At 40.2% G+C, this 26,297-nt stretch overlaps 1 protein-coding gene across 4 annotated transcripts in view; it reads right to left on the bottom strand.

Moving 5' to 3' along the window:
- Nucleotides 1–26,297, bottom strand: part of GRID2 (glutamate ionotropic receptor delta type subunit 2) — a 1,015,652-nt gene that overhangs the window by 340,849 nt on the left and 648,506 nt on the right. For all 4 annotated transcript variants that reach the window (XM_074950595.1, XM_074950596.1, XM_074950598.1 and 1 more), the window contains 2 exons: nt 15,777–15,830; nt 5,694–5,867 (listed from right to left, as the gene is read on the bottom strand). In XM_074950595.1, the coding sequence (XP_074806696.1) occupies nt 5,694–5,867; nt 15,777–15,830 (228 nt within the window). The remainder of the gene's footprint in view (nt 1–5,693; nt 5,868–15,776; nt 15,831–26,297) is intronic.

Genomic DNA, 26,297 nt, shown 5'->3' with positions numbered 1-26,297 from the left:
TTGAAGACCAACTAGCAAAAGACATGAAAACGAACAGCAATTTTGTTAAGTACATCAGAAGCAGAAAGCCTGCCAAACAATCAGTGGAGCCACTGGACGATTGAGGTATTAAAGGCACACTCAAGGAAGACAGGGCGTTGTGGAGAAGCCAAATGAATTCTTTGCATCAGTCTTCACTGCAGAGGATGTGAGGGAGAATCCCACACCTGAGCCACTTTTAGGTGACAAATCTGAGGAACTTGTCTCAGAGTGAGGTGTCAGTAGAGAAGTTTTTGGAAGTAATTGATAAATTAAACAGCAATAGGTCTTCAGGACCAGATTCACCCAAGAGTTGTGAAGGAACTCAAATATGAAATTGCAGAACTACTAACTATGGTATGTAACCTATCACTTAAAACAGCTTCTATACCAGAGAACTTGCACATAGCTAATGTAAAGCCAATTTTTAAAAAAGGCTCCAGAGGTGATCCTGGCAATAACAGGCCAGTAAGTCTAACTTCGGTACCAGGCAAGTTGGTTGAAACTACAGTAAAGAACAGAATTATCAGACACATAAATGAAGAAATGAACAAAATAAGAGTCAACACGGATTTTGTAAAGGGAAGTCATGCCTCACCAATCTCTTAGAATTCTTGGAGGGGGTCACCAAACACGTGGACAAGGGTGATCCAGAGGATATAGTGTACGGTGACTTTCAGAAAGCTTTTGACAAGGTCCCTCACCAAAGGCTCTTAAGCAAAGTAAGCAGTCATGGGATAAGAGGGAAGGTTCTCTCATGGTAACTGGTTAAAAGACAGGAAACAAAGGGTAGGAATAAATGGTTTGTTTTCACAGTGGAGAGAGGTAAATAGTGGTGTCTCCCAGGGGTCTGTACTGAGAATAGTGCTGTTCAACGTATTCCATAAATGATCTGGAAAAAGGGTAAACAATGAGGTGGCAAAATTTGCAGATGATACAAAATTACAGAAGATAATTAAATCCAAAGCAGACTGGGAAGAGTTACAAAGGGATCTCACAAAACTGGGTGACTGGGTAACAAAATGGCAAATGAAATTCAATGCTGATAAATTCAAAGTAATGCACATTGGAAAACATAATCCCTAAAATACATACATTATGATGGGGTATGGAGTCACCGTGGATAGTTCTCTGAAAACATCTGTTCAATGTGCAGGAGCAATCAAAAAAGCTAACAATGTTAGGAACCATTAGGAAAGGGATAGATAATAAGACAGAAAATATCCTAATGGGCACTACATAAATCCATAATGTGCCCACACCTTAAATCCTGCATGCAGTTCTGGTCGCCCCATCCCAAGAAGATATATTAGAATTGAAAGTAGAGAAGGGCAATCCTAAAAATGATTAGGAATATGGAACAGCTTCCATATGAGGGCAGATAAAAAGCCTGGGGCTGTTCAGTTTAGAAAAGAGATGTCTAAGGGGGGATATGATAGAAGTCTATAAAATCAGGAATAAGGAAACGTTATTTACTCCTATAGGTGCTTGAACTAGGAGTGTGGGGAGTGCTAGGGCTTGAAGTGGTTTCCATTATATACAAGGTTTACACTTTGGTCCAATGGCTCTCAGCACCCTCACTATAAAAATAGTTCCAGAACCCCTGTTTGCTCCTGCATATAAACACAAGAACCAGGGGTCATTCAGTGAAATAAACAGACAGCCGATTTAAAACAAACTTAAGAAAGTATTTCAAACAATGCACAGTCTTCCTTCGGAACTCATTGGCAGGGGATATTGTGAAGGCCAAAAGCATAACTGACTTCAAACAAGATTTAGATATGTTCATGGGGAATAGGTCCATCAATGGCTGTTAGTCAAGACGGTCAGGGATGCAACCCTATGCTCTGGGTGTCCCTAAACCTCTGACTGCCAGAAGCTGGGACTGGACATCAGAAGATGGATCGCTCATAAACTGACCTGTTCTGTTAATTCCCTCTGAAGCATCTGGCATCGACTACTATCAGAAGACAGCATAGATGTATAATTGGTATGAACAACAGGGTTGACGACCAGGCTGTGAGTGGTCAGTTCTGGTGGTAAAAGAGAGAGTTAGGCCTACTAGTTAGAGCTGGGACTAGGGTAGGCATAGTCCAGGAAACGAGCTAAGGGTGAGTACCAGAAGCCAAATGCCACAGCTTTGGAGGAGGGGGTAAACCAGTGTTATAAGCCAAAGGCAGAGCCAAGAATCAGTACCACAGAGACAGAAGCTGAATGTCAGAACCGGAGAGTCGACCAGAGTCATAAGCCAGAGGCGGAGCTGGGGGTCGAATCTAGAAGTCTGAAGCCAGAGGGGAGCAGGGACTGGAACAAGGGCAAGTGCAGCTCTGGGAGTGGTAGGTGTTGAAGAGCCACTGACCTGCTGTGGAGGCCAGGCTTATAAACAGGACTGCTAAACCAGCAGCCAGTCAGGGGCTGTGGCCACTGTGACTTCCAAGGCAGCGTATGTGGGCTCCGTGGTTGCCTAGTAATGCGCTTAGTCACAGAGCAGGCCAGCAGCTGCTCCTAGCTGTTCTGGTCACTGAACATATAGCCATTCTTATGTTCTTATTCCCTGTATGTACCGGGTCGCGGCGGGAGGGGGACTGCAAGCAAGACACCTTTTTTAAACCTGGTCCTGCACAGCCATAACTTTGACAGAACTGAGACGAACTAGGCTTACTAGCAAACAAAGGCCCTGAGCTTCTAAACACACATGTGAACTCAACTGTGAGAGTGACTGTGTGGCCAGACCCCTGCAACTCCTTCGGGGCACAAGGATCTGTCAGCTTGAAGTCATTTGCAAAACTGGGCCCTCCAGTAGTACAGTCATAAAGATTAAGGCAAGAAGGGACCACTTGATTATCTAGTCTGACCTGTATATCACAGAGCACCAACATCACCCAGCACCAGCATGGGTGCTGCAGCATTTCAAAGGAATGAGACGCACACGATAGTAGACTATTACATGCCACAGGCAGAGAATAGGAACAATGGCAGGGAAATGGTTAAATGAGATATACTCAGATAATCCTGGCTGCAGAGGAAGGCAACCTCTCCCCATTTCCCTCCCTCCCCCCACAAGGTCAGGAAGGAAGGAAGGAATTTTCCCAACCTCACGTTTGCTGATCAGTTAGACCCTGAGCATGTGAGCAAGAATCAGCCAGTCAAGCACCTGATGGAGAGGATGCTCGGTGCCATCTCAGAGCCCTCATCCAACCCACCCAGTGTCCCATCTCCAGAAGTGGCCATCTCGATGCTTCAGAGGAAGGGGAAAAATCCCAGAATACATTGAGGGTGGAGTGGGAATAATCCCTTCCTGATCCCTTCTCATGGCCAGCTGCAACCCTGAAGCATGAGCTTTAGAAACCAGAAGTGACCCCCCTAGGGCTTTGAGCCTTGCCCCCTACCATCACAAGCAAACCCATCATACAAGTGCACTCAAATTTGTCCAGCTCTCTATTAAAACGAATTAACTTGCTTGCCCCCACAACTCCTATTGGAAAGCTGTTCCAGAACCTCATCTCTTTGATGGTTAGAAACCTTCTTCTAATTTCCAGACTGAATTTGTTCATGGCCAGCTGATAGCCATTAGTTCTCGCACCAACATTGTCCTTCAACATAAATAGCTCTTCACCCTCCCTGGTATTTATCTCCCCCTGATTCAGCAAGATCAATCATATTCCCTCTCAGCCTTCTTTTAGTGAGACTAAACAAGTCCAGTTCTTACAATCTCCTCTCACAAGATATGCCCTCCATAGCCAGGATCATCCTCATAGCTCTTCTCTGCACCTGTTCCAGTTTAAAATAGTTTTCCTTATACATGGTGACCAGAAATGTACACACTATTCCAAATGAGGTCTTACTAATGCTTTGTACAATGGAGTTAATACTTCTCCATCTCTATTGGAAATGCCTTGCCTGATACATCCTAGGATTGTATTTGCTCATACTGGTGGCTCATAAATATCCTATGATCAAACCATGCACCAAGGTCTCTCTCCTTCTCTGTCGCTTCCAACTGATGAGCCCTGAAGTGTAGCAGAAATTCTTTTTATTAGACACTAACTGTACCACCGTGCACTGTGCTATTAAATTTCATCCCATTTCTGTCACTCCAGTCATCAATGTCATCCAGATCTTCCTGTATAGTATTCTAATCCTCCTCTGTATTGACAGTGTCTCCCAACTTCCCTCAGGTGGGAAGATTAATCAGCAGATTTTATTAGCACACTCCTACTTTTGCCCCAAGGTTATTAATAAAAAAATTCGGTAATACTGATCCCAAGGCCACTCCTTAAGGAACGCTGCTAGTAACTTCTCCCTAGTCTGGTAATATTACCTTTCAGCACAACCTGCTGCCTTCTTTCCTTTAGCTAATTCCTTATCCACCTTACAACGCTTGTAATGGTCCCCATCTTCCCTAATTTAACTAATAATTTCTCACGTGGTACATGTCAAATGCTTTATTGAAGTCCAAATGTTTTTGGCCTACTACACTTCCCTTATCTAAAAAAATCAGTTAATTTCTCAAAGAAGGAAATCAGGTTGGTCTGGCATGACCTACTTTTGGTAAACCCATGTTGCATTACATCCTCTTTGCCATTTTCCTCTATGAATTTAATCATTCTGATTGGGTTCAATTCCACCAAAATCATAATTAGAACTGGTCAAACACTCAAAAACAATTTTATCCAATATTTTCAGAATATTTTCTCTCTCAATTTTGATTTATTTCTTTTTTAATTTTCCGCTGACCAATTTTTTATTTCATTTTTAAAGTAATATTTTACAAGTGATTTTTTTAAATTCCTGAATATTTTTACATTTTGAAAAAATCCCACCATTTGTTTATTGTGACATTTTAAAATTGGAGCTGAGGGAAAACAAACAAAATGTAAGAGCTGCAAATGAAAAAAAACCCAAAATATTAAAAGAAATTTTTGGAGAAAATTAAAATGTTTTGTCAAAAAAGTCTGTTTACTGAAAAAAGATCAATCTTAATTTAAACATTTTCAACCAATATTATTCATGACAGATCAGGAGCATAGAAGTGGATTTAAAAATACATGTTATCTCTTCTCTTTCACAGTCCATATATGGAATATGCTTGCAGTGGATGGATGGTGGAATGTATTGGCATAAATGTGATATCTCCATGAAGTCAGTAAAATCTGTATTCAGAATCTGACAATAAGGCCATGCAGGTACATAAGTACAGATTTAGGTATTTAGCTTGAGACACTCAAGTTTTAAAATGCTTGGTTCCAAATCTTTAGGCAGAAGCTCTCCAGGATGGTTTTACTAGTTTTACCAGTTCTGTGGCTTGAGAAACATGGTATGAGATTCTTATTGTGTGGCTCTGCAGAGGCAATTCTTGATGGAGAACTGGTAAACTACAGAACTCAGCAATCCAATACCCATTCTTCTGGATGCTGAGCTGTTTCTCTCTGATTTCCATGCCTTGCTGTGGTTTAGGCTAGATACGTAGCTCAGGCTAGATATGTAGCTCTAGTCACCAAGATGGCACACCAAACAGCTAAGCCATTTCATTGTTTCATGCATGAACCATTAGGATATGCCACACAGAAGAATATTAAAAATAAACAGAGTAAAAAATTACACTAAATTCAAATTTTCCCAGTAGCTGTCTATAAAGCTAGCACACAGGCAACAAAATATTAGTATGAAGATACCTCCATGTTCTGGGAGAAGGGGTCCTTAGGATCACACAGTGATGAAGATATTCTGTGGTTGCCACGGAAACAGCGTTGACTGCTGTTCTGTGGGACTGGAAATGTCTGTCGAATAATTGTTAACCTTCCAATTGACCTTCTCACTAGCTCCTGCACATCCACATCATTTATTTCCTGTAAGATAAGATCAGGCATAGAATATGTACAAAAGTTAAAATATTGAAATGTCACCACCAGATTGTAAATGAAAAATAAATTGAAGGTGCTGAGAGACAAGGTATCACTGTACTGCATCTATTCAGTGCTGTCATGTCCTCAAATAAAAACACATGTGTGTTCATTAAAATGAAGCCGACCATTTCTATAATCATATCACGTGCTTAGATATGCTACACTGAAGCCTAAAGAGAGACCTCGAGGGTGTAACTGGGCTCAGATTGGGGTTTTTTCCCCTTTCCCTTTGATCTTTTACTTTAAAGTGTTTCACAACAGATAATAAGGACAGTAGGAAGACATAGTATAAAGTATTGCTAAGTGTGGCATTACATCAAGAGCTCTGGAGGTACAGACATTTGGGTCTTCAGTGTTCATTTCCTGGGAAAAGAATATCAAAATCCTATGCACAATTTAGTAGTTAACGAACAATTTATCGAAATGGGCACTGGGGGGAGAGAGAGAAAGAAAAGCATTAGGGCACTCAAGATTGTGTATGTGTTCTTGTCTATTGCAAGCTCTAATTTAAAACCTCCCTTTTATCCATAAGGTTTCTATTCTGGTTGAAAGCTGAGCACCCACCGCTCGGGACAGACACTTTAAAGAAAACTAAATAAAGCACAAAGTTAACGTTTATTGGATATTTTGGTTTGGAGAGGAATGTGGTATGAGGGTATGTGTGTATATGTAAAGAGTTGAGGCTATGCTGTTTTACACTAGCTGTGGATATGACCCTGAATTTGGTATGATTAATAGATTAATTAACTATAAAAACTGACCCAAACCTTTATTCAAAACTTGAACTTTTATCTTTTCTGAGGACTAAAAAGGTTTAGATAGCCCTAAAAATGGGGTTCTCATCTCTTTTTGTCTATATTTTTCTGCACAGACCCAAAGTTACTGAAATATTGTGTGGCACAACACAATTTATCTGAAGCGATTTCTCTCAAACCTAGGGTCTGTCCCTCAGCAGAGTGAATCATTTGCTTATTTTCCCTAATGAGTCGACCCTGTTTATCAGAATGTACTTGATGTCCTATACATTTTGGAAACATAAGAGTGTAATGTTCCATGCTAAAGTTAGCAAAAGTCCTATGAGAAATCTTGTTATACTGAAATATCCAGCATGACTTTCAGACTGAAGAGGTTTAGGTAATCTTCTGCTGAATAGAAAATCTTTTGGATACCATTTCAAAAAATGAGACTTTTGAAGCTGTCAACACTAGTATGCAACTTAGAGTAGTAATTCTGCATTCCAATAGAAAGCAAACATTTTGAGGTATATTTCCCAAAGGTCTAAGGCCCAGCTTCCCCTCCTCCCTCCCGCCCCTTTTTAAGCTAACTGCAAATGTATCTTTGTGTCTGTAAATGAATTACAGGAGCAAATCAGTGCACTTGTGCTTCTAACTTCATGGTCTGTGCCCATGATCGCATAGTTTGGAGGCACAAATATTCAAATTTAAAATCAAAATGCAGTTTCCTTTCTGCAAAAAGCAAACACCATACTTTTGAAAATGCTGGTTTTTAATTGTAAACACCAGTCCTGATGTATTTTTCTGGCTACAATGAACATGCTTAAAGCAAAATCTTCTGAAATGAATGGTTCAGATATAGCTCCATTTTTTTTAAAGCCATGAAGAAGAACATGCTAAGAGTTGTCAATTTTAACATCAATTCTTTTGACTACAATAAACCTATTTTATTCTTCTTCAGAGCATGTCATAGCTTTTGGCCTCATCTGTTATTTATGTTCTTTATGAAATATAGATTTTTCTGCAAACAAAATAACACCTGGCATCAGCAGTGTCCAGTGTAATATCCTGCATTTCTGGTCGATTAATCCTTAATGTACCATAGATAATGGTTTCTCTCAGCTTAATATGCCGTCTTTTCATTTTGTCTGTGTCATTTCACTAGCTACAAGAAAGAAAAAAGTTGCTTCTTTGGCAAAATGCAGGTCATTTTTTAATACACCTGCAATATAATCATAGAGGACAGTTAAAAAGAATATTATCTATATTCTACACCACACCTTTTAATCAATCATAGTACTCATGGGGAAGTTCACTATGCATGATAATTTGGTTTTTGTTCCACATCTTGCTTATATTGGAACAGAGAGGCTGAATTTTTTTTTTCAATACTGTGAAAAATCATACCCACATGGCATGCTACACTGCCAACTAACATTTTATAAGAGGTTTTGACTTTTAGCTGTGCAAACATTTATCATTTTTTCTCCCAAAAACACAGCATTTTTTTTTTCTGTATTCAGCAGTTTTGTGCATTTTAATTAGAATTCTCTGGGTTTTGCCTCTAGGTCATTGCCACACTTCAGACATATTGTGTATTTTATAAGTATTTTCTAGAGACTAAAAGCAAAGTCCAAACACACACCAAAGAGACAGGATCAATGTGGGAATTGTCAATGTGATGAAACAATATAACAAATAAACTGAACAGATTCATGACAAACGTACTTTAAATTCTGTGGACTGTACTGGTATTATAATAAAGTTTTCTTTTTAGTTTAACGTTTCAATTGCAAAGCTGTTACCCACAAACCCAGCTTAAATCAGGACAATTTGATGAAAATAAATTTGCCTCATTCAATTCATTCTGTCAGTATTTTCTCTTGGGATTGACAGACAGCAAGAACCTGTTCTATTGTACAAAACAAGACTATCAGATCATTCTTCTCTGGTTCTAATTTTTAGATTTGAGCTGAAGAGATGGTCTATAATGACATGAAAACTAGATCAAGGGACTAATTCATAGGAGGAAACCATTTGCATTTCAATTTAAATGAAGGATATAAGGGTCGTTTGCAGTGTTGTAGCCTTGTTGGTCCCAGGAGACGAGAGAAACAAGTCAGTGAGGTAATATCTTTTATTGGACCAATTTCTGTTGGGGGAATTGGCACACTTTTGACCTTCAGAGAGCTCTGTCTCAGGTACAAGTGACATTCTAGTTATCTTCTCCAGACATGAGGAAGAGTTCCATGAAACTCAAAATCTTGCACCTTCCACCAACAGAAGTTGGTCCAATGAAAGATATTACCTCACTTCCCTTCTCTCTATAGTATAAGAGTGCCAGATGATCTATTTTACAAGTACTGAAAGCCAAAAAAGAAATACAAAAACAGGATGCCGACTAGCCCAGTTGCTGGGCCTAGTATGCATTAAAAAAAGCTTCAGATTTTCTAAAGGTAATGGTTCAGTATCAATAGATTTTGATAGCTTGGGCCAAATCTTTTCCTTTTTCTCCTCGGGACCAAGACTAGGAAAGGTGTTGTCATTCATTCAAATGGAGTGAGGATAGAACTTGGAGAAGGAACCTAAGACAAGAATGAAAAACCAATTTGGCCACTCTGTGGGCCATGGATCAGGCCTCTAAAACTAACGACCACTGCAGAGCTAGCTCATTCTGCCTGCTCTGAAGCAACCTACAGACATGTAGGTGGAAAGTGGCAGAGATGCACTGCTGTGGGTTTCAGAATACCAGTTTATATTAGTTACCACCTGCCTAACGTGAATGATGGCGAGAGGTAACTCAGCAATGTAACCCACATTTGGTGTTTGCCAGTTCCTGGAACTCTGAGCTGAGCCTCTAGCAAGCCCTATTCTATGGACTACAACAAAAATGGCTACCAAAGCCCTTTGGCACCATTTCCCGGCATGGCTGGAGTCAGGTATACCGACAGAATAGACTAGAAACCCCTGCTGAGGCCAATAGGAGACTTCTGAAGAGCATGATTGAACAAGCCTTTAGCTGGGCCAATGATAAGCCAGGTCTGCTCAGCCCCTCCGTGATAAGGGGACAGCCTGACGCAGATGCAAAGATACAAGTTTCATTTTTGAGCACTGAGTTTGGGAGCTAAAAGATAGAGAAGCAGAACAGCTCAGGGAGTCTCTGATTAACTCCCCTTCCACTCAGAAGGAGTCTTTGAGGTGCGGTGAGACCTAGTCCATGGAACAGAATGTTCCAACCCTGCAGAGACCAGCAGCTATAATGGCAGAGATCTGACCTGGAGCTGGCTCTGGAGAGCCAGCCTAGACCTCCAAAGAACCCCAGACCAGGGAGCCAGGAAAGCACCCTGTCCCACCTAGGTATGAAGACACAGTAAAGGCATCCTTTTGGTTTAAGCTGGCCAACATTCATAGAGCTGCAGCACGCCTCTCCACACCCATCACCATATCATTTGGCTGGGAAGGTGGAGGGGGAGGGAGGGATTATGAAAGTTATGAGTGTTGGGAGGTGGGGAACTTGGTTTATTTATGGTTAGTATTTATTAGTTAACCTAACCCTTTCCTTCTCCAGATCCTATTTTCCTGCTCCCAGTAATATCCCCCATTTTTATATTGTTAGGGGTGTGTCATTCCTTGGCCATAGTTTGTGTTGATGTACTTCATTGTTTGCTGTGAACTGGATTTCATATGCCTGGCTAGCAGCGATAGCATTATTCATTTTCCCAAGGGAAGCACCCAGTATGTCCCAGGCACAGTGAGGAGTCACTCTCGGTGGAGACACCAGCCATCTCAAAAAAAGAACCCAGGACCCAACCCTTTTGAGGAGAGGGGAGAAGCCACTCTAAGTAGTAAGCACCAGAGAGGAAGCTTAAGCCACATCTCTGGGGAGGGGGTTATATGAGTCTGCATTGGTGGCAAGCACAATACAGAAAATAGAGTAGTATAAAATACATGAGCTTTTGCAATTATTTTAAAATGGAAGGGTTTAATGAAGCTCCTTGTAATGGCGGTCTTCACCCCTGGAGTGTCCCTTGTGGCCTAGTGCAGCACTACAGTTAACTCCCTGCATCAGTTTCTGCTAATGCACTTTCAATAAGTCCAATGAGGCGTGTGTATATTAAGCAGTGCTCCCTCAGCACTGTAATTAACTTTACCCAAAGGCAGAACATTACACAACTAGGCATTGCCCTTAGCAAAGGGGCCACCAAATGAAATTAATGGGCAGCAGGTTTAAAACAAATAAAAGGAAGTTCTTCTTCACACAGCACAGCCAACCTGTGGAACTCCTTGTCTGAGGAGGTTGTGAAGGCTAGGACTGTAACAGGGTTTAAAAGAGAACTGGATAAATTCATGGAGGTTAGGTTCATTAATGGCTATTAGCCAGGATGGGTAAGGAATGGTGTCCCTAGCCTCTGTTTGTCAGAGGATGGCAGGAGAGAGATCACTTGATCATTATCTGTTAGGTTCACTCCCTCTGGGGTACCTGGCATTGGCCACTGTCAGTAGACAGGATACTGGGCTGGATGGACCTTTGGTCTGACCCAGTATGGCCATTCTTATGTTCTTATGTTATGTTCATCCTAGTTGGAGGGGGAAGGGGCTGAGTTAACCTTAGTCCATCAACCCCCCTAGTGTCCAGGTCCCTTACCCATGAAGCCCTATTGATCCAGAACCCTCTCCTGGAGAAAGGCCCTCTTGACTTCAGTTGGGGAAGTCTCTCTCGTCTTGGGCCAAGGTACCTGCAAAGGTCAAACCCATGATGACCCTTCCTTGGAACGGCATATAATTCCTTTGATCTGGGGCTGCTGGCTGTGAAGTCCTTCCATTGGGACCAGGTTTTGCTGAGGGTTGGCATTTCATAGCTCCTTCCTTCTGGAGCCTCTCCAGCTAGGAGCACTCTTCTCTGGCCCCCTTTCCTGATGAGCTCTCTCACCAGCTCCTTCTGAGAAGCCCTCCCTTTGGCACTTTCTCCTTCTGTGTACTGTTCCTCACCCCATCAATCTTTGTTTCCCACAGGGAGTAGCTTCCGAGCCAGCTCCCCCTGAGGAGTTCTTTTCCCAGCATTTCTTCCCTGTGATCTCCCCTGCCTGAGCCCATATAACTGTTTATAAAGCCCAGGTATTCCTTAACTAATTGCCTAAATAGCTGGGCAGTAGTTAATTAATTATCCGCAGAGGGATGTTGGTTGTTTCATTCTCTTTAGCAGAGCCTGTCATAGGACCTGACCACCCTCCGGGGCCAGCTACTCTGTAATATCCCTCAAGTAATTATTCTGCATTAATCTACTGCATGTGTTAAAAATGTGCCATTACATAAATTAGTGAAATCCAATTAATTGCTTTCTGGGATCTACCACAACTTCAGAAGTTGACTCTTAATTTCACAGTATGACCTACCCCTAGCCTCATCTTCATAGTACTGTCTTGTACTTAAATAACAATGAAGAAACAGAACACAATAACTAGGACCCAGTCCTTTTTGGACAGATATATAAAGCCAAATTCTGCATATGGATGCATGCATGTGAGCCTCCCATTTTAATCTGTTTGAGCTGTGTGCATGCATCCAAGGACACCTTTTAACTGTCTGAAAAATGTGTAACTTTAATGGTTTGACATTTTTCAAAGGTGTTTCACCTATAACAACTGTGAACAGTGCAAGGAGCTTTGGGCTGTCCTCCGAAGAGAGAACAGTAGGAGACAGGTGACAGCACTGGGCATAGCAGGATTACACTACACAGTTTAACTAATAACTAAAGTAAGCCACCTATTTAAAAATAAATAAATGAATAAGCCATTTCTTTCATGTTAAATACAGACATACAATTTCTCTCGATTCCCACTATCAGCTAAAAATAAAATATATAATGAATGCACAAATATGACAAAAGGTGACAAGAGAATTTAGCCTGATTCTCTTAGGCTTCCAGAGGTTAAATTTGTTGTGGCGGAGAAGGAAAATAGAAACAGAAAGAAACCCCTTCTCATATCTATTACTCCACCTCTGATTTGTATATATCCAAATCTCTGAATCTTGTGAAATTTAAATAAAGAACTATACCATCGGCTGCTGTAGGGCCCTGAAGGGATGGAAATATTTATCTGGAGAGGCTTTTCTCAACTGAATGCATTGATCAGGGAGAGGAGATTGGTATTATTACCAAGTACTAATATGATTGATTGTGACATATGAAATTGCGCAACCTCTCATTTTTATGGAGCCTTCAATACAATATATATGGTAATTATTAAAGGTAACATTTTATTATATATTTATTTATTTCAAATTTCCACAGTAATTCCCATTAGATGCACATTGTCAAGGCTAATTTAATACATTACCTTAAACATCAACTAATGGGACAACAAAATTAAGTAAATGTTACCAAGCATTACTGCCTTTTAAAATAAGCAATTGAAGTAATATACACAGTTCCACTAAACTAGGCAGATTCATGTTCATGAATGGCATTTCTGTTTAGATTTTTTTGTTTTCAGTACAAAAGGAAAAGGGAATACATTCCTAATTTTTATTTGGCAGCTAATTGTAAGAAGTTATTTTAACTGTTTCCCGAACAATGTATTTCTCATTTGCATAATTCATCCTAAATGCTGAAGATTAGAGGATTAGAAGAGACATGTAAAATAGGGTATTTCTACACTAGAAGCACTGCAGTGGCACAGCTGTTGTGTAGACACTTATGACAGCAACAGCAGAGGTTCTTCCATTGCTGTAGTAATTCCACCTCTCAGAGGTGGTAGCTAGGTCAACGGAATAGTTCTTCTGTCTACCTTGTGGTGTTTACACTGGGGCTTAGGTCGGCTTCACTACATCTCTCAGGGGTTTGAATCTTTCATATCCTGAGTGATGTAACTAGGTTGACCTAAATTCTAGGTTTAGGGTAGGCCATAGTCACTTTCTTGGTGGCTCCGATTTAGCCGAAACAAACACATCCGTCATAAAAGGTAGATTTACTGGAATGGGAGTACTTGTGTGAATAACTACATGCCACTCTGAACATGGAGTTCCCAGTCTGGCTCATAGTGTAAATCCAAAGGATACAGTAATTGGCAACTAGATGGCACTTTTTTCGCGCAGGGGGATGAGGGGGTGTTTGTTTGCTTACAACACTAGACTTATTTCTCTAATATTCTGGGCCCAACACAGCTACAACAACACAGAAAACTAAACAATAAAGGGCATAGGCAGCCATCACTCCGCTTTCAAATTTCCCATTGTCATCGAAGTGGATAAAAGCTAGATATTTTTCTGTAGTGTACTGGTAAAGTGACAAAAAAGGCAGAATATTGTTCCCAAGCATTCACCACCTGGAATATATTCACATTTTTGTTATGATCTGAATAAGGTGACATCAAAAGAAGTAACAAAGGAAAAAATGTTGTTTAAATGATAGGTCAAAGTCAGACTGTGATTCAGTCTATGCCACTGTGAACAGATGTTATTTGTTTCTGATCTGATTTTAATGTCCTCAAAATATTGCAAATATTTAGAATGCTAGAACATAGAAAGCTACATTTTACCCTCTCATGCATGGATATGACTCATAGGGCAGAATCCATTTCACAGAGCAACTGATTTGTGAATCTGTAGGTTCTACAGCATATAGAAAACACATGTACTATGATCAGAGCTTTTCCAGTTTACTACACTAATGTTTTTCTTTTAAAGTTCAAATTAATTTACAATTGACTAAAATGATAATAAGATATGATATTCACCAATCATTAAAAACCTCCACCTAAGTGATTTACCAGTATTTGGCTAATTCTATGAATTATGGGCCTAATCCAACACCTACTGAAGTGAATGGAGAGACTCCTATTGACTTCAATAGGAATTGGGGAAAATGATAATTTTTTTTGTATCTGTTAACTTTAAACAGTGGAAGTGATTAACTAAACTGGTCTGGTCACTAGAGCAAAGAACCAGGAAGATGACTGAATTCTAATCGAGCCTAACTGAAAAATGGTTGATTATGCCTATAGGTTCACCTCATGACCTTCCTGTAGTTTAGAAAGACAAGGAAAAACAGACTGTAACCAGGTGCTGCTACTGCGGTGAGCTTTTCCATTTACATAAACTGGAAACAACAGACCAACTCTGATTCATTTATTGTATTATAACAATGAATAACTAATGACTGACTACGAAAACAGAAGTGTGTGGCCAATCAAGATAAGATCAGGAATCACATGCATCATTTCTCTAAACAATGTTTTACAAAAAAAGATACAGCTATAGTTATTATACATTAAACTTGGGAATAATTATCTCTCCAATTAAGCATTTTGTAGACATAATAAATGACTCCTTTTAAAACAACAGAGAAACATTTGAACACTGTATAATCCAAAATAACTTCACTGTGTGGTGTTTTCTACGCGTACCTCCTCTGCTTTTTGACCTATTAGACGTTGGCTGGCAAGCATTTATGGTAGAGATCATTTCATAATTAAAAACAGATCCTTTAATCAAGCATCGTTGCAAAAATTCCCACAAGGTCAGACAGATTTGAAAACAGATAGGTTTGTACTTGAGAAAGGTTCCTCCTGTTCACTATTCAGATATGTTCATATATGGCTCTATCTAGATCCCACTAACTTCAGTGGGTTTTGGTACCAGCCCATACTGAACTACTTAATCCTTGTGCTTTTTAAAGGGGCAAAGGGAGGAACACATACAAGTTTTAGAAACAACATTTAAATATAAATGGAACACAAGCACTTCACTAGGAAGGATTCACTACGCTCACAAAGAAGAATTGTTTTTGGTTTGGTTTTTTTGTTTGCTTGATTTTTTCTTTTTTATGAAAGATCTCCCAAAGCAGGCCACTCAAGCCAAAAGGAAAGGCTAAACATACTCAGTAGGGGACTGTTTTTCATTTGTTTTATTCAAAGAAGGCCTTTTATTTAAAACAAAACAAAACAAAAAAAACAAAGCCCCAAAACTTGTCATTCTGTTTTTATTAAGCAATGCTCTCACTCCCATGCCTGGACTTTGTTGTAGTTACTGCTTCCTTTTGGCAAAGACCAGTGTGAACACTGTCAGTATGTATGAAAACAGGATTCATGCTTCACAACAACATTTGGTTGATAGTTACCTCATTTATAATGATCCAGTGACAGTCAAAAGCAACCAAATTAGTCTCCACGACCTGAAATAGAGAACAAAGCAACTATCAGTCAGCTTATTTATAAAAGCTAAATAAATAAATAAAATGAAATGGATGCTCTCTGCAAATGACAAAAAAAGGAGCACATACTCTGAAAGACCTCTATTATTCGGCTGAGGATAGAGAAGCTTTAGCAAAATACTGCAGACACATTTGTGTTGTCATCTGACTTGCTAATTAAAGATGGAAATGTATTTCATTGCAGGCATAACAGAGGAAAATAGTTTTCAGTTGATTCAGAAGAAAATGAAATAATTTTTGCTTTAACACTGTGTGGTGAGATGGAGCAGAAGAAAGAATGGCAAAGAATCAGTGCATTCAGACAAGATACCCACTGTCTCAGACTGACCAGATTTAGAAATCTCCAAACCTTGACCCCTTCTCAATGTTCACCTATTTTGGATGTGTGAGTGGGAAGGAAATGGGGAAATTCTGGTCATCCAGATTAAAAGATCTGGGGATTATAAAAATAGAGGAATAGGTGGGAAAAGATATTTTTGAGAGAGAGAGAGGAATGTGTCATTGTGGCAGTTTTGGGAGACTACATGTAAAGAACGACCTACTCTTGCCTCTATTTTGACAGGTCCCTTGCTGTCCCCTCCCACTTCTGCCCCTGCCCCCATCTTCTATCTTGTCAGTGAAACATATTCCAAAAGCTGTCTTTGTGGTGGGCCCAAAATGCTACCTCCCCTTCTTTCTTGATTCTTCTGTGCTATCATTCATTGGAAAGATTCACTCGGGGAGGAACAAAGAGAAAGAAGAAGAGAAGGAGAGTTGGGTGGGCTGGCAATGTCATGAGCCCAATAAAGAGGCAGCTACAGGATCTGACTTTCACACCAAAGTAGGAAGTGTGGAGGAGGAAGAAGAGGAGGGAAAATCATAGAAGAATGTCAAAAATGGCTGGACATCTCAGTTCATTCTACTAGTTTCAAATGAACAGGCACTGCAAACCAAACCAAGCCAAGCCAATCTTGGTTATCTGATAACCCTACCGATATTGGCTTTAAAACAGCAAGCACCTAGAACTGCTATAAATCACAGAGGAAGGAAGCCAGGTATTGTCATGCTACTTTGTGAAAGCATAAAACAACACTGACATTGTGGTAGATGAATGGTAGTGGTCTATTGTTATTGAGGCCTGGAGAGATGTACAGCACTGATTTTTGGCATTGGGATGATTGTAATTTATATAATATTATGTCCAAAGGAGACAGATTTAACTGGTTACTAATCTTAAGAGAGGTAAGATTCCCAGAACTGAAAAACCACCATTATTAACCCAGAGGCATTGGAACTGGGGTCAGCTCTCACTTGCTACATTGATGGACAATACAGGAAATTCTAAACTAGAGATAGACTAAAAGCAGTTTCTGGGCAGCTACATATACATAGTCCTTCGATAGGAAACTCTCTCCAGTGCTGAGATGATCATTTGGGGAAATGAGATTGCTGTGTCAATGTATCTCTGGGTAAATTTAAACATTATTTGTAGTAATTCATGACCTAACATTGAATGTAGATACAGTGCACTGTATTCTCCATGTTATTATACTGGTTCTACTATTTTGTCAGGTTATTTTGATTGGTCCTACTGATGAGCCAGTGGTGAGGGGCTCCCCATTTATCTTTGAGAAGTGTTAGGTGTGGTATTTCCTGGATTTTGTCAAGAAGGTTTCTCATGTATAATGCCGGATATTAAGAGGTGAGATATTAGAGAGGACTCTTAGCTTGTTACTTTCATAGCCTCTGTTTTTATTCTCATTGTTCGATTCAGCTGTACATCAACTACCCTGTGGAAGAGTTTAACCACACAGGAGCACAGAGAGGTAACTAAGAAGCAGAGAGCTAGTGCCAAGCTACACAGTGTTTGTGCATTAGCTGCACAAGTCAAGCACACAAGCTTACTTATTCATTGTGACAAGCAGAACAGGAAAGAGATGCTCCCTTTGTAAGAAACTCCTTCCTCATCATTCAGCCAGGAGAGAGACTGCCTGGCTCTGAGCTGCCATGTTATCTATGGTGCAAGCTCAGCCATGTCAGATGACAAGGGGTGGTGTGTGTAGCCAATGACCACATGTGGGGATTCAGCAACAGCCCTCTGTGTAACTGAGGTGTGGTTGAGCATGCCATACACCTGATGAATGAGCTGCTCATCTTATGCTGGTCTATCAAGAGGACTTTCAAGACCCCCCACAAAGTACCCCACAACTACTGAATGATTAAAATGGGCTTCCCTGAGCCCTTCTGTCATTTTTTCTTTTTTGTTTGTTTTGAGTAACATGTCTCTGTTTCTACTCCCTACTTTGTATTTTGAATTTTTTCCCATCTTTATTGTACCACTTGTGTATTCAGTAATAATAATATACCATTTTGACATTTTGTTGAATTCCCCACAGTAGACTTTTATGACACACCTCCAGGGACAAGATAGAACTGAACAGAGAAATGATGTGAAGCAACATAGCACACAACCTGGCTGTCACTGGTCTGATCAGATATCATGTATTAAATCAGTTGAAAGATAACCAATAATAAGAGAAGACAGAGGTTGGAAATTGAGGGAGTAGTAATAGTCCCAGTGCTTGTAAACAAGCACTGCCTCACAAAGAAAAATTCCTAGTACTGTCATGCCATAGAAAGTTAAAGACTAAATTCAGAAAAATTCAAAAGAAACATTTTTAGTTGTAATTTGCAGATTTGTTGAAATCAACACATTCTGCAGGAACATGTCAATTCTGATGAATTGCTGCCAGAAACCAGGCAGATTTTCAACAGACTCTTACCTGCCAGACAGTTTTCAAAACCTGCCTGGTGCCTACCTTGCTCCTCAGCAGCCTGCTTGGTGGGCTGATGGGGAGCCAAGAGCCCAAAAGCCCTAGCTCCTAGGTTCGGGGCTCCTTAGAAGTCCAGGCTTCCAGGCTACAGGACAGCTTCCCAGGTGGACTACCCTGAAGCCAGGGCTCTGACTAGAGATGAGCAGAGAATGGTAATTCCAATTTGTGGAGAATTTGGGGGTTTTACTCCGAATTGGAATGTAAACCAAATTTTGAAGTCTTTAAATCCTCTATGAAACAGAGTTACCATTTGTTGCCCAGCTCTAATTAAGATATGGGTGAATAATTAATTTTTTAGTACTGAAAAAAATTGGGGGGGGGGTCCAAATCAAATTGGAAAAGTCAGTTTTGGGTCAAATGAAATAATTTTTTGATCCAAAACATTTTGTTTCTACACCTTTTCAAAATTACAAAATTTTTTATAGATTACAAAATTGCAGAAGGAGGAGCAGCTAATAGTGGTACATCCCTTATAAGCTGTAGCCTAGTAGTTAAGGCACTCGCCTGAGGTATGGGAGATCAGGGTTCAATTCCCCTCTCTACCTGATGTGAAGATGGAATTTGAACTTGGGTTTCTGACATTACAGGAGAGAGTCATGGCTCCCGTGTATCTCTTAACATAAGAGATTGGGAAATACCCACATCAGAGCATCTGTGGCTGGGGCACTGTCCTGAAATGCCAGAGACTCAAGTTCCAATCCCTTCTCCACATCAGGAACAGGGGGCACACTATGTGGGTCTCCCACATCCCAGGAGACTGGGCTAAAACTTACAAGGGAGGGATTGGTATCACCACACTCCTCCTTCTCTGGCTATTTTCTGAATGGCATCTCAGTCCCAACACATTTTTTTTTGGCTAAAAGTATTTGGTGCATTTGTACATATTCATGAAAAGTTTTGGTGCCCCCCAAATATATTTTTGGCAAATTTAATATTTGCTGAAAATAACGCACCCAGCTCTAATTAAAAAGCAAAACCAGGATGATTACTGCTATATATCCGAGGCACTGGTTGTTCTCATTTTGATCCACCTTATCTTCTATTTCAAAGTTGGCTTCTGACCTATTTGACTCTTTATATACAATACAGTCAGCTTTTTAACCTTCAGTCAGCCAGGACATCTTCAGCAGATCAAGACCTTTGAGGTTCACTTTTTAAAAATTACATACTGCTACAAATACGACACGTATTTGTTCAGACTTCAGCCCCCCCAGCACCTCACTACAAACACCTCTGACCTGTAGCCAATGAGCGAGATAAGGTGGGTGAGCTAATATCTTCCATTGGACCAACTTCTGTTGGTGGAAGGAAAAATTGTTGAATGTCATAAAGCTCCTCCTCAGGTCTGGGAAGGTAACCAGAGTGGCCAAGCTAAGCACAAAGTCAACAGATTAGGAAGAAGGGGCTCACATATGTTATAGGAGAACTTTTAAAATGAAGTAGGCAATTAACATCTCTGCAGTTTTAGAACAAAGGACTTACATTCTTCGTGAATTGTCATTGTTTTAGGAATTCGCTTTGCCCTGAAGTCTGTCAGAGAAGAGTTTAGATTTCAGTATCTTTTCCCCTTTGGTTTTTTTTAGGATTGAAGGTGACTGTTTGAGAGGTTGATAATGGGGTTAGGAAAGTTTCTGAAGAGGCGGGTTTTCTCCCATAAAAGATAGTCTTGTGGTCAAGTAATCAGACTGGGAGTCAGGAGATGAGGATTTAATTATTTGCTCTGCCACAGAGTTCCTGTGTGACCTTGGGCAACAATCTGTCCGGAAGAAATCCTGAACCCACTGAAATCAATGCCCTTGACTTTCTACTGAGTTTTCAGTTTTGTTCATTTAAGGAGTCAATTGCATCTTCACGGGGGAGGGAAGAGAGCAAATAAGAATGCCTTAATGAACAGAGAGATATTAGAAGCAAAGAACATTTCTGGTTCAAATTAAACCTCAGTACTCCTAACTAAAAGGCCACGTAGTAAGGTCATGGAGGTCATGTAATAAAGCTGCTTTGAAACTATTTTTTATGACTCCTGTGTTCGCAAACATAAAGCATTTTTTCGGCATCTGAAGGGATGATCCACTAAAGGAAGAATATCATTTCTTTGTTGTCTAGGGAAACATCTTCCTACATACCCAGTGAGCTGGCCTGAACTCTGCATTCTGTGGAAGGGGGCAAAGGAATGTATAAACCGATACGTTCCATGAGAGCGAGGGCAGTAATTAAAAGGAATCTGATACCTGTAAGTTAAAACAAATTGGTAAAGGGCAGTGTCATAAATATAAAGGGGAGGTAAACACCTTTAAATCCCTCCTGGCCAGAGGAAAAACCCTTTCACCTGTGAAGGGTTAAGAAGCTAAGACAGCCTCGCTGGCACCTGACCAAAATGACCAATGAGGAGACAAGATACTTTCAAAGCTGGAGGGGGGGAAACAAAGGGTTCACACTGTCTGTGAGTTGTTTTTGCTGGGACCAGAACAGGAATGCAGGTCAGAACTCCTGTAAAGGGCTAATAAGCAATCTAGTTAGATACGCGTTAGATTCGGTTTTGTTTAAATGGCTGATAAAATAAGTTGTGCTGAATGGAATGTAGATTCTTGTTTTTGTGTCTTTTTGTAACTTAAGGTTTTACCTAGAGGGATTCTCTATGTTTTGAATCTGATTACCCTGTAAGGTATTTACCATCCTGATTTTACAGAAGTGATTCTTTTACTTTTTCTTCAATTAAAATTCTTCTTTTAAGAACCTGATTGCTTTTTCCTTGTTCTTAAGATCCAAGAGTTTGGGTCTGTGTTCACCTATGCAAATTGGTGAGGATTTTTATCAAGCCTTCCCCAGGAAAGGGGGTGTAGGGCTTGGGGGGATTTTGGGGAGAAAGATGTTTCCAAGTGGGCTCTTTCCCTGTTATATATCTGTTAGACGCTTGGTGGTGGGAGCAATAAAGTCCAAGGGCAAAAGGTAAAATAGTTTGTACCTTGGGGAAGTTTTAACCTAAGCTGGTAAAAATAAGCTTAGGGGATTTTTCATGCAGGTCCCCACATCTGTACCCTAGAGGTCAGAGTGGGGAAGGAACCTTGGCAGGCAGCCACAAGTTAGGGAGTTTAATAACCCTAACCTTTGAGTACTGTGCAGCTTTGGAACTCATTTGCCCATCTTGCTGGCTTTGTGACAGAAAGTAGTGCTCTGCACACATAAAAGGGACAGACTGGAAATTTCCATATGAGACGGAAAGCAGGTGATGGTGTTGTTTATGCAACTCACATCTTAGGGTAAAATTGAACTAAACTATAGTATGCATTCATAATGAGGGCTGGAAAGCCCATGAAAAATGAAATCCTTCACAAGTATTTAATGAAACAATTAACTCTTTCCTAGCCACAGATGAGCCCATGCAGGTATGTAAACAGCGTCCAAACACTTCCACAGCTTTCTGTGCTGCACGGAGTGCTGCATGGAGTTATACGTATCATCAGCTTGGTGGACTTGCTTGAAATCCTGCAACCCTGAAAAATCAATATGTTAATGACCTGGTATCAGGTTTGAATCTCAAACATGAGAAGCTCTTTGTTTTATTCTTCTCACTGAAATACATCTGCCTGACATTCACAGCCAAAGCAGCAATATTAAATAAAAGACCCGGTGCTGCTGAGCGGACATTTCTTTCACACCACTGGGTGTCTGGCAATCCACAGCAACCTTATTGTGCAGGGAGCACAACAGTGTCATGGTATAACCAAAGTATTCAGGGAATGATTTTTCTTCCTCTCTCTTTCCAGCCCAGTTGTGAGTTCAGATACGCTGCCAAATGTGTATCGCCGTATCACATAACTCTTCAACACCAAACATCGAAGTGTCATTTTAGCAGGCCAATTTTATATTGGGATTGAAGGGCCAAATCCTTAGATGGAGTAAATTAGCATGGCTCCATTGAAGCCAGTGAAGCAATAATGCATTATACCACCTGAGGATTTGTCCCAGTAGAGGTTACTCTTTATGTCCTACTAAAGCAGCCACACAAGCAGTTCAACCTAAAAGGCAAATTTTGTGAAAAGACAAAGAGCAATAACGAACACAAAGATCCCAATTCGGTCACTTTACCTACACACCGAGAAGTAGTTAAATGAGCTGTCCTATTGAAATCTATGAGAATACTTGCATAAGGGCTACTCAGTGGGAGCACGGGAGGCAGACCCTTCGGACAGGCAGTTCTGCTTATAAGAGGTCAGAAGTAGCCACAGTATTGATATAAAGTAATATTCTTATAATCTTTGCAACTTTAGAATTGGGGATCACACAGCTACTTACAAACTTAGGTAGTAACCTCAAACTCTAGCAATTTCTCAGACTGCCTATTAAAATCAATGCTGCACTGCATTGTGAAGAAGGGATTCCACTTGGTCAAACATGAATGCCATTGACCCAACGTGCAACATCATGGCTGAAACAAAGTATTTTTCTTCTTCTAAAGGACTTGAGTACACACTGGGATAGATTTTGCAGAGAGCAGAGATATGCTGTCAAGAAGACAAGTGATGAGCAAAGACAAACCATCTGTCACTGGCAGTAACTCCAGAACTTTTGAATCTTTGGAAGAACCTGACTATCACTCCTTCTCTTATCATTCACTCTCAAACCATCTAAGGGCTACATATAAGAATCTGAAGCAAACCAGCAATACTGCCAACACAGAAGCTTCTTTCATTTGTAATAATAATAATAATAATAAACTCATACAAATAGCTACTCTACAAACAGAACTGGTAATTTAATGGAATAATATAGAAAATTAACTGTTTTGTTCTCCACTGTACCTGGTGGCTTAGCTTTATTTTCCTAGCTCTGTATACAGTATGTCCAAAAGCATGTATTGAATACCCGGAATGCTATATAGATTCAATTACCAACAGACTCACCAGCAGTACTAACAGATATTTTAGTTTAACTAGGATTGCCAAATGGGAAGTTGTTTTCCTCTATAAGGCTAGAATCAATTATACCTTAATCCAGTCAACCTGTACTTAACTTTAAGTGAAACACTACACATATGCTCTAATTTAAGCACATGTTTAAGTTCTTTGCTGGATAGGGGCTTTAATGATCAACTCATAGTGTGGGAAGGGATACTTCAAATATAAAATGCTGCTGGTAAGTCTTCTTCAGTGTTACAAGTACCATTCTCTGTGGTGAAGATAGGCCCCAAACTACTTCTGAGGCTCTTTTTTTTCTTTTTAACTATGACCAACTACAGTAGCATCATTCATCATGACCCAAGAAATTTGTCCATAAAATGAGTGAAACCCATGGGATTGGAAGATACGGCTTTTTCAGTTGGTGGCACACAACTACAGAACTATTCCCCTGAAGGGTCATAACAACTGCTAATCTCTCTGCCTTTAAAATCAAATGCAGATTCCAACTTTTCACAACAACATTTCCATAATCTCTCTCTCTCTCACACACATGCATGCATACACACATGAGGGAGAGAGAAAAAGCTTGTGTATATGACATATTGCTCATAAAATGTTCTCAGGTACTATGCTGGTGGGAGCTATAAAAAGCAAGTGTGGAGTATAAAAGTATAAAAGATGCCTAAATGACTTAGGAGCATAAGTCCTACTGAAAGTCAATGAAACTTGTGTTTCCAAGTCACGTAAGCACTTTTGAAAATCCTACCTTCAACAGCTAAACAGAAAGATAATACTGATACCTGTTAAATCAGGTCATAAGTAGGGCTTCTCTTAGCCACTTCTTTCTTGCTTCTCCCAACAAGGTCACGATAATGCAGTGAGTTTCAAGACCCATTAAAGTGGAAGGCAGAGTAGGATAAACAGGATCCAGAAACAAATTGTGGCAGTTATAAACTAAACTGAATATGGACAGATCAAGATACATATATAACAGCTAACTATCTGTGAGCAATAAGTGGAAATTCAATATTCATGGACTGTGTGTTATCTTATTGTCTTTTTCTTCCTTTGGATTAGATGTACACATCCATTTTTTCCTTTTAAGCAATGCTCACTGCTGTCATTTGTCATCACTAAACGTCAATTTTTAGCACAATTAAAGCAGATTTCATGTTGCTATCCACGGCATTAATGAACCTACAACACAAATATTACAATTCATTGACTATCTACATTGCTGAACCATAGTTCAATGCATTTTTGCTACAAATACCTACTGCCAAGTCAATTCAGTGCTGTAAGACTCCAAAATACAATGTAATCTTTGGTCATGCCAGAGAGACTTTGCACAGAAGTGCTTACTGGCCAAACCTACAAACTGTGACAGTACCATGGCACATACATTGAAAGTATGAAGCTCCATTTCTTTATGTTATAGTGTGAATGGATATGACCTGGAACCTCATCTGGTCTTTCTTTCTTTTTTTTAATCAAACCAATTTTTTCATCCCGATTAAAGTCAGCGGATAGCATAACAAAATCCCCTGTCCTGGATCTGTCTGGCATGGAAATTATTCTAAAAATGCTGTCTTAGTTGAATTTTCCCCATGAGTTTCTCATGGACCCAAATGCTCTACTATCCTCATCCAAACATTTACTATCTACAGTAACACCCCATGCTTTCGGCACTGTAGTCTGAGCTCCACTCTTCCAGCTGGAAGACTGCTAAACCATTTGCATCCAAGACCATGAGCCACTGCAGCCAATGTTATTTCATAGAACAATGTGCTGTAATCACTCTTTTGTAGACAGATCTTCATATCCCTCTCCCCACTTACCTTCCCCAAGGACATATCGATCTGTTGACCTCTGAGATTCAGCCAAAAAAAAATGATCCGTCCTTGTGTGTGAGGCAGAAGGTGCACATTTAAGAAAAATAAAACCAATAGAACCTAAGTATCATTTCCTAACATACACTTGATTAAAGAGTGGTGACTTGACTATTTTGAGCACCCGCAGCAATTGCCTGTAGTGTAGATGGTTCTTGTGGCAGTGATGTGGAAACTAGAAGATGAAAGCACAAGCCTATTCAGTAGATAATGAGCAGAAGGAAAGAGGAAGAGAGATGATAAAAAGCTGACGACCAGTTTATCTGATTTGAAGACAGAAAAGAAAAGCAATGAGATACACCGAGTTATCCCCATGTCCATACATATTGCAAGGGATGCATTCTCCCCCTGCAGGGGCTGTGTCTGGAATCCCAGTCTATGTCTGTTTCCCTCTGCCCTGCCCCTAGCTGCTAAATTCACTGAACTGGTGACTATTATCAGGCTCCCTGTCCCAGCACTTCCTGCTGGTGTCATAAATATAAAGTGAAGGGTAAACACCTTTAAATCCCTCCTGGCCAGAGGAAAAACCCTTTCACCTGTAAAGGGTTAAGAAGCTAGGATAACCTCGCTGGCACCTGACCAAAATGACCAATGAGGAGACAAGATACTTTCAAAGCCAGAGGGGGGGAGAAACAAAGTCTCTCTCTGTCTGTTTTTTTTTTTTTTTTTTTTTTGGCCTGGACCAGAGCAGGAATGCAGGTGAGAACTCCTGTAAAGGGCTAGTAAGCAATCTAGTTAGATATGCATTAGATTCTGTTTTGTTTAAATGGCTGATAAAATAAGTTGTGCTGAATGGAATGTAGATTCCTGTTTTTGTGTCTTTTTGTA

Source organism: Natator depressus, chromosome 4, assembly GCF_965152275.1.
Source record: "Natator depressus isolate rNatDep1 chromosome 4, rNatDep2.hap1, whole genome shotgun sequence".
In the NCBI taxonomy this organism is placed as follows: Eukaryota; Metazoa; Chordata; order Testudines; family Cheloniidae; genus Natator; species Natator depressus.
Note: the sequence above shows the minus strand (reverse complement) of the source record. Positions and strands in the feature narration are given on the sequence as shown.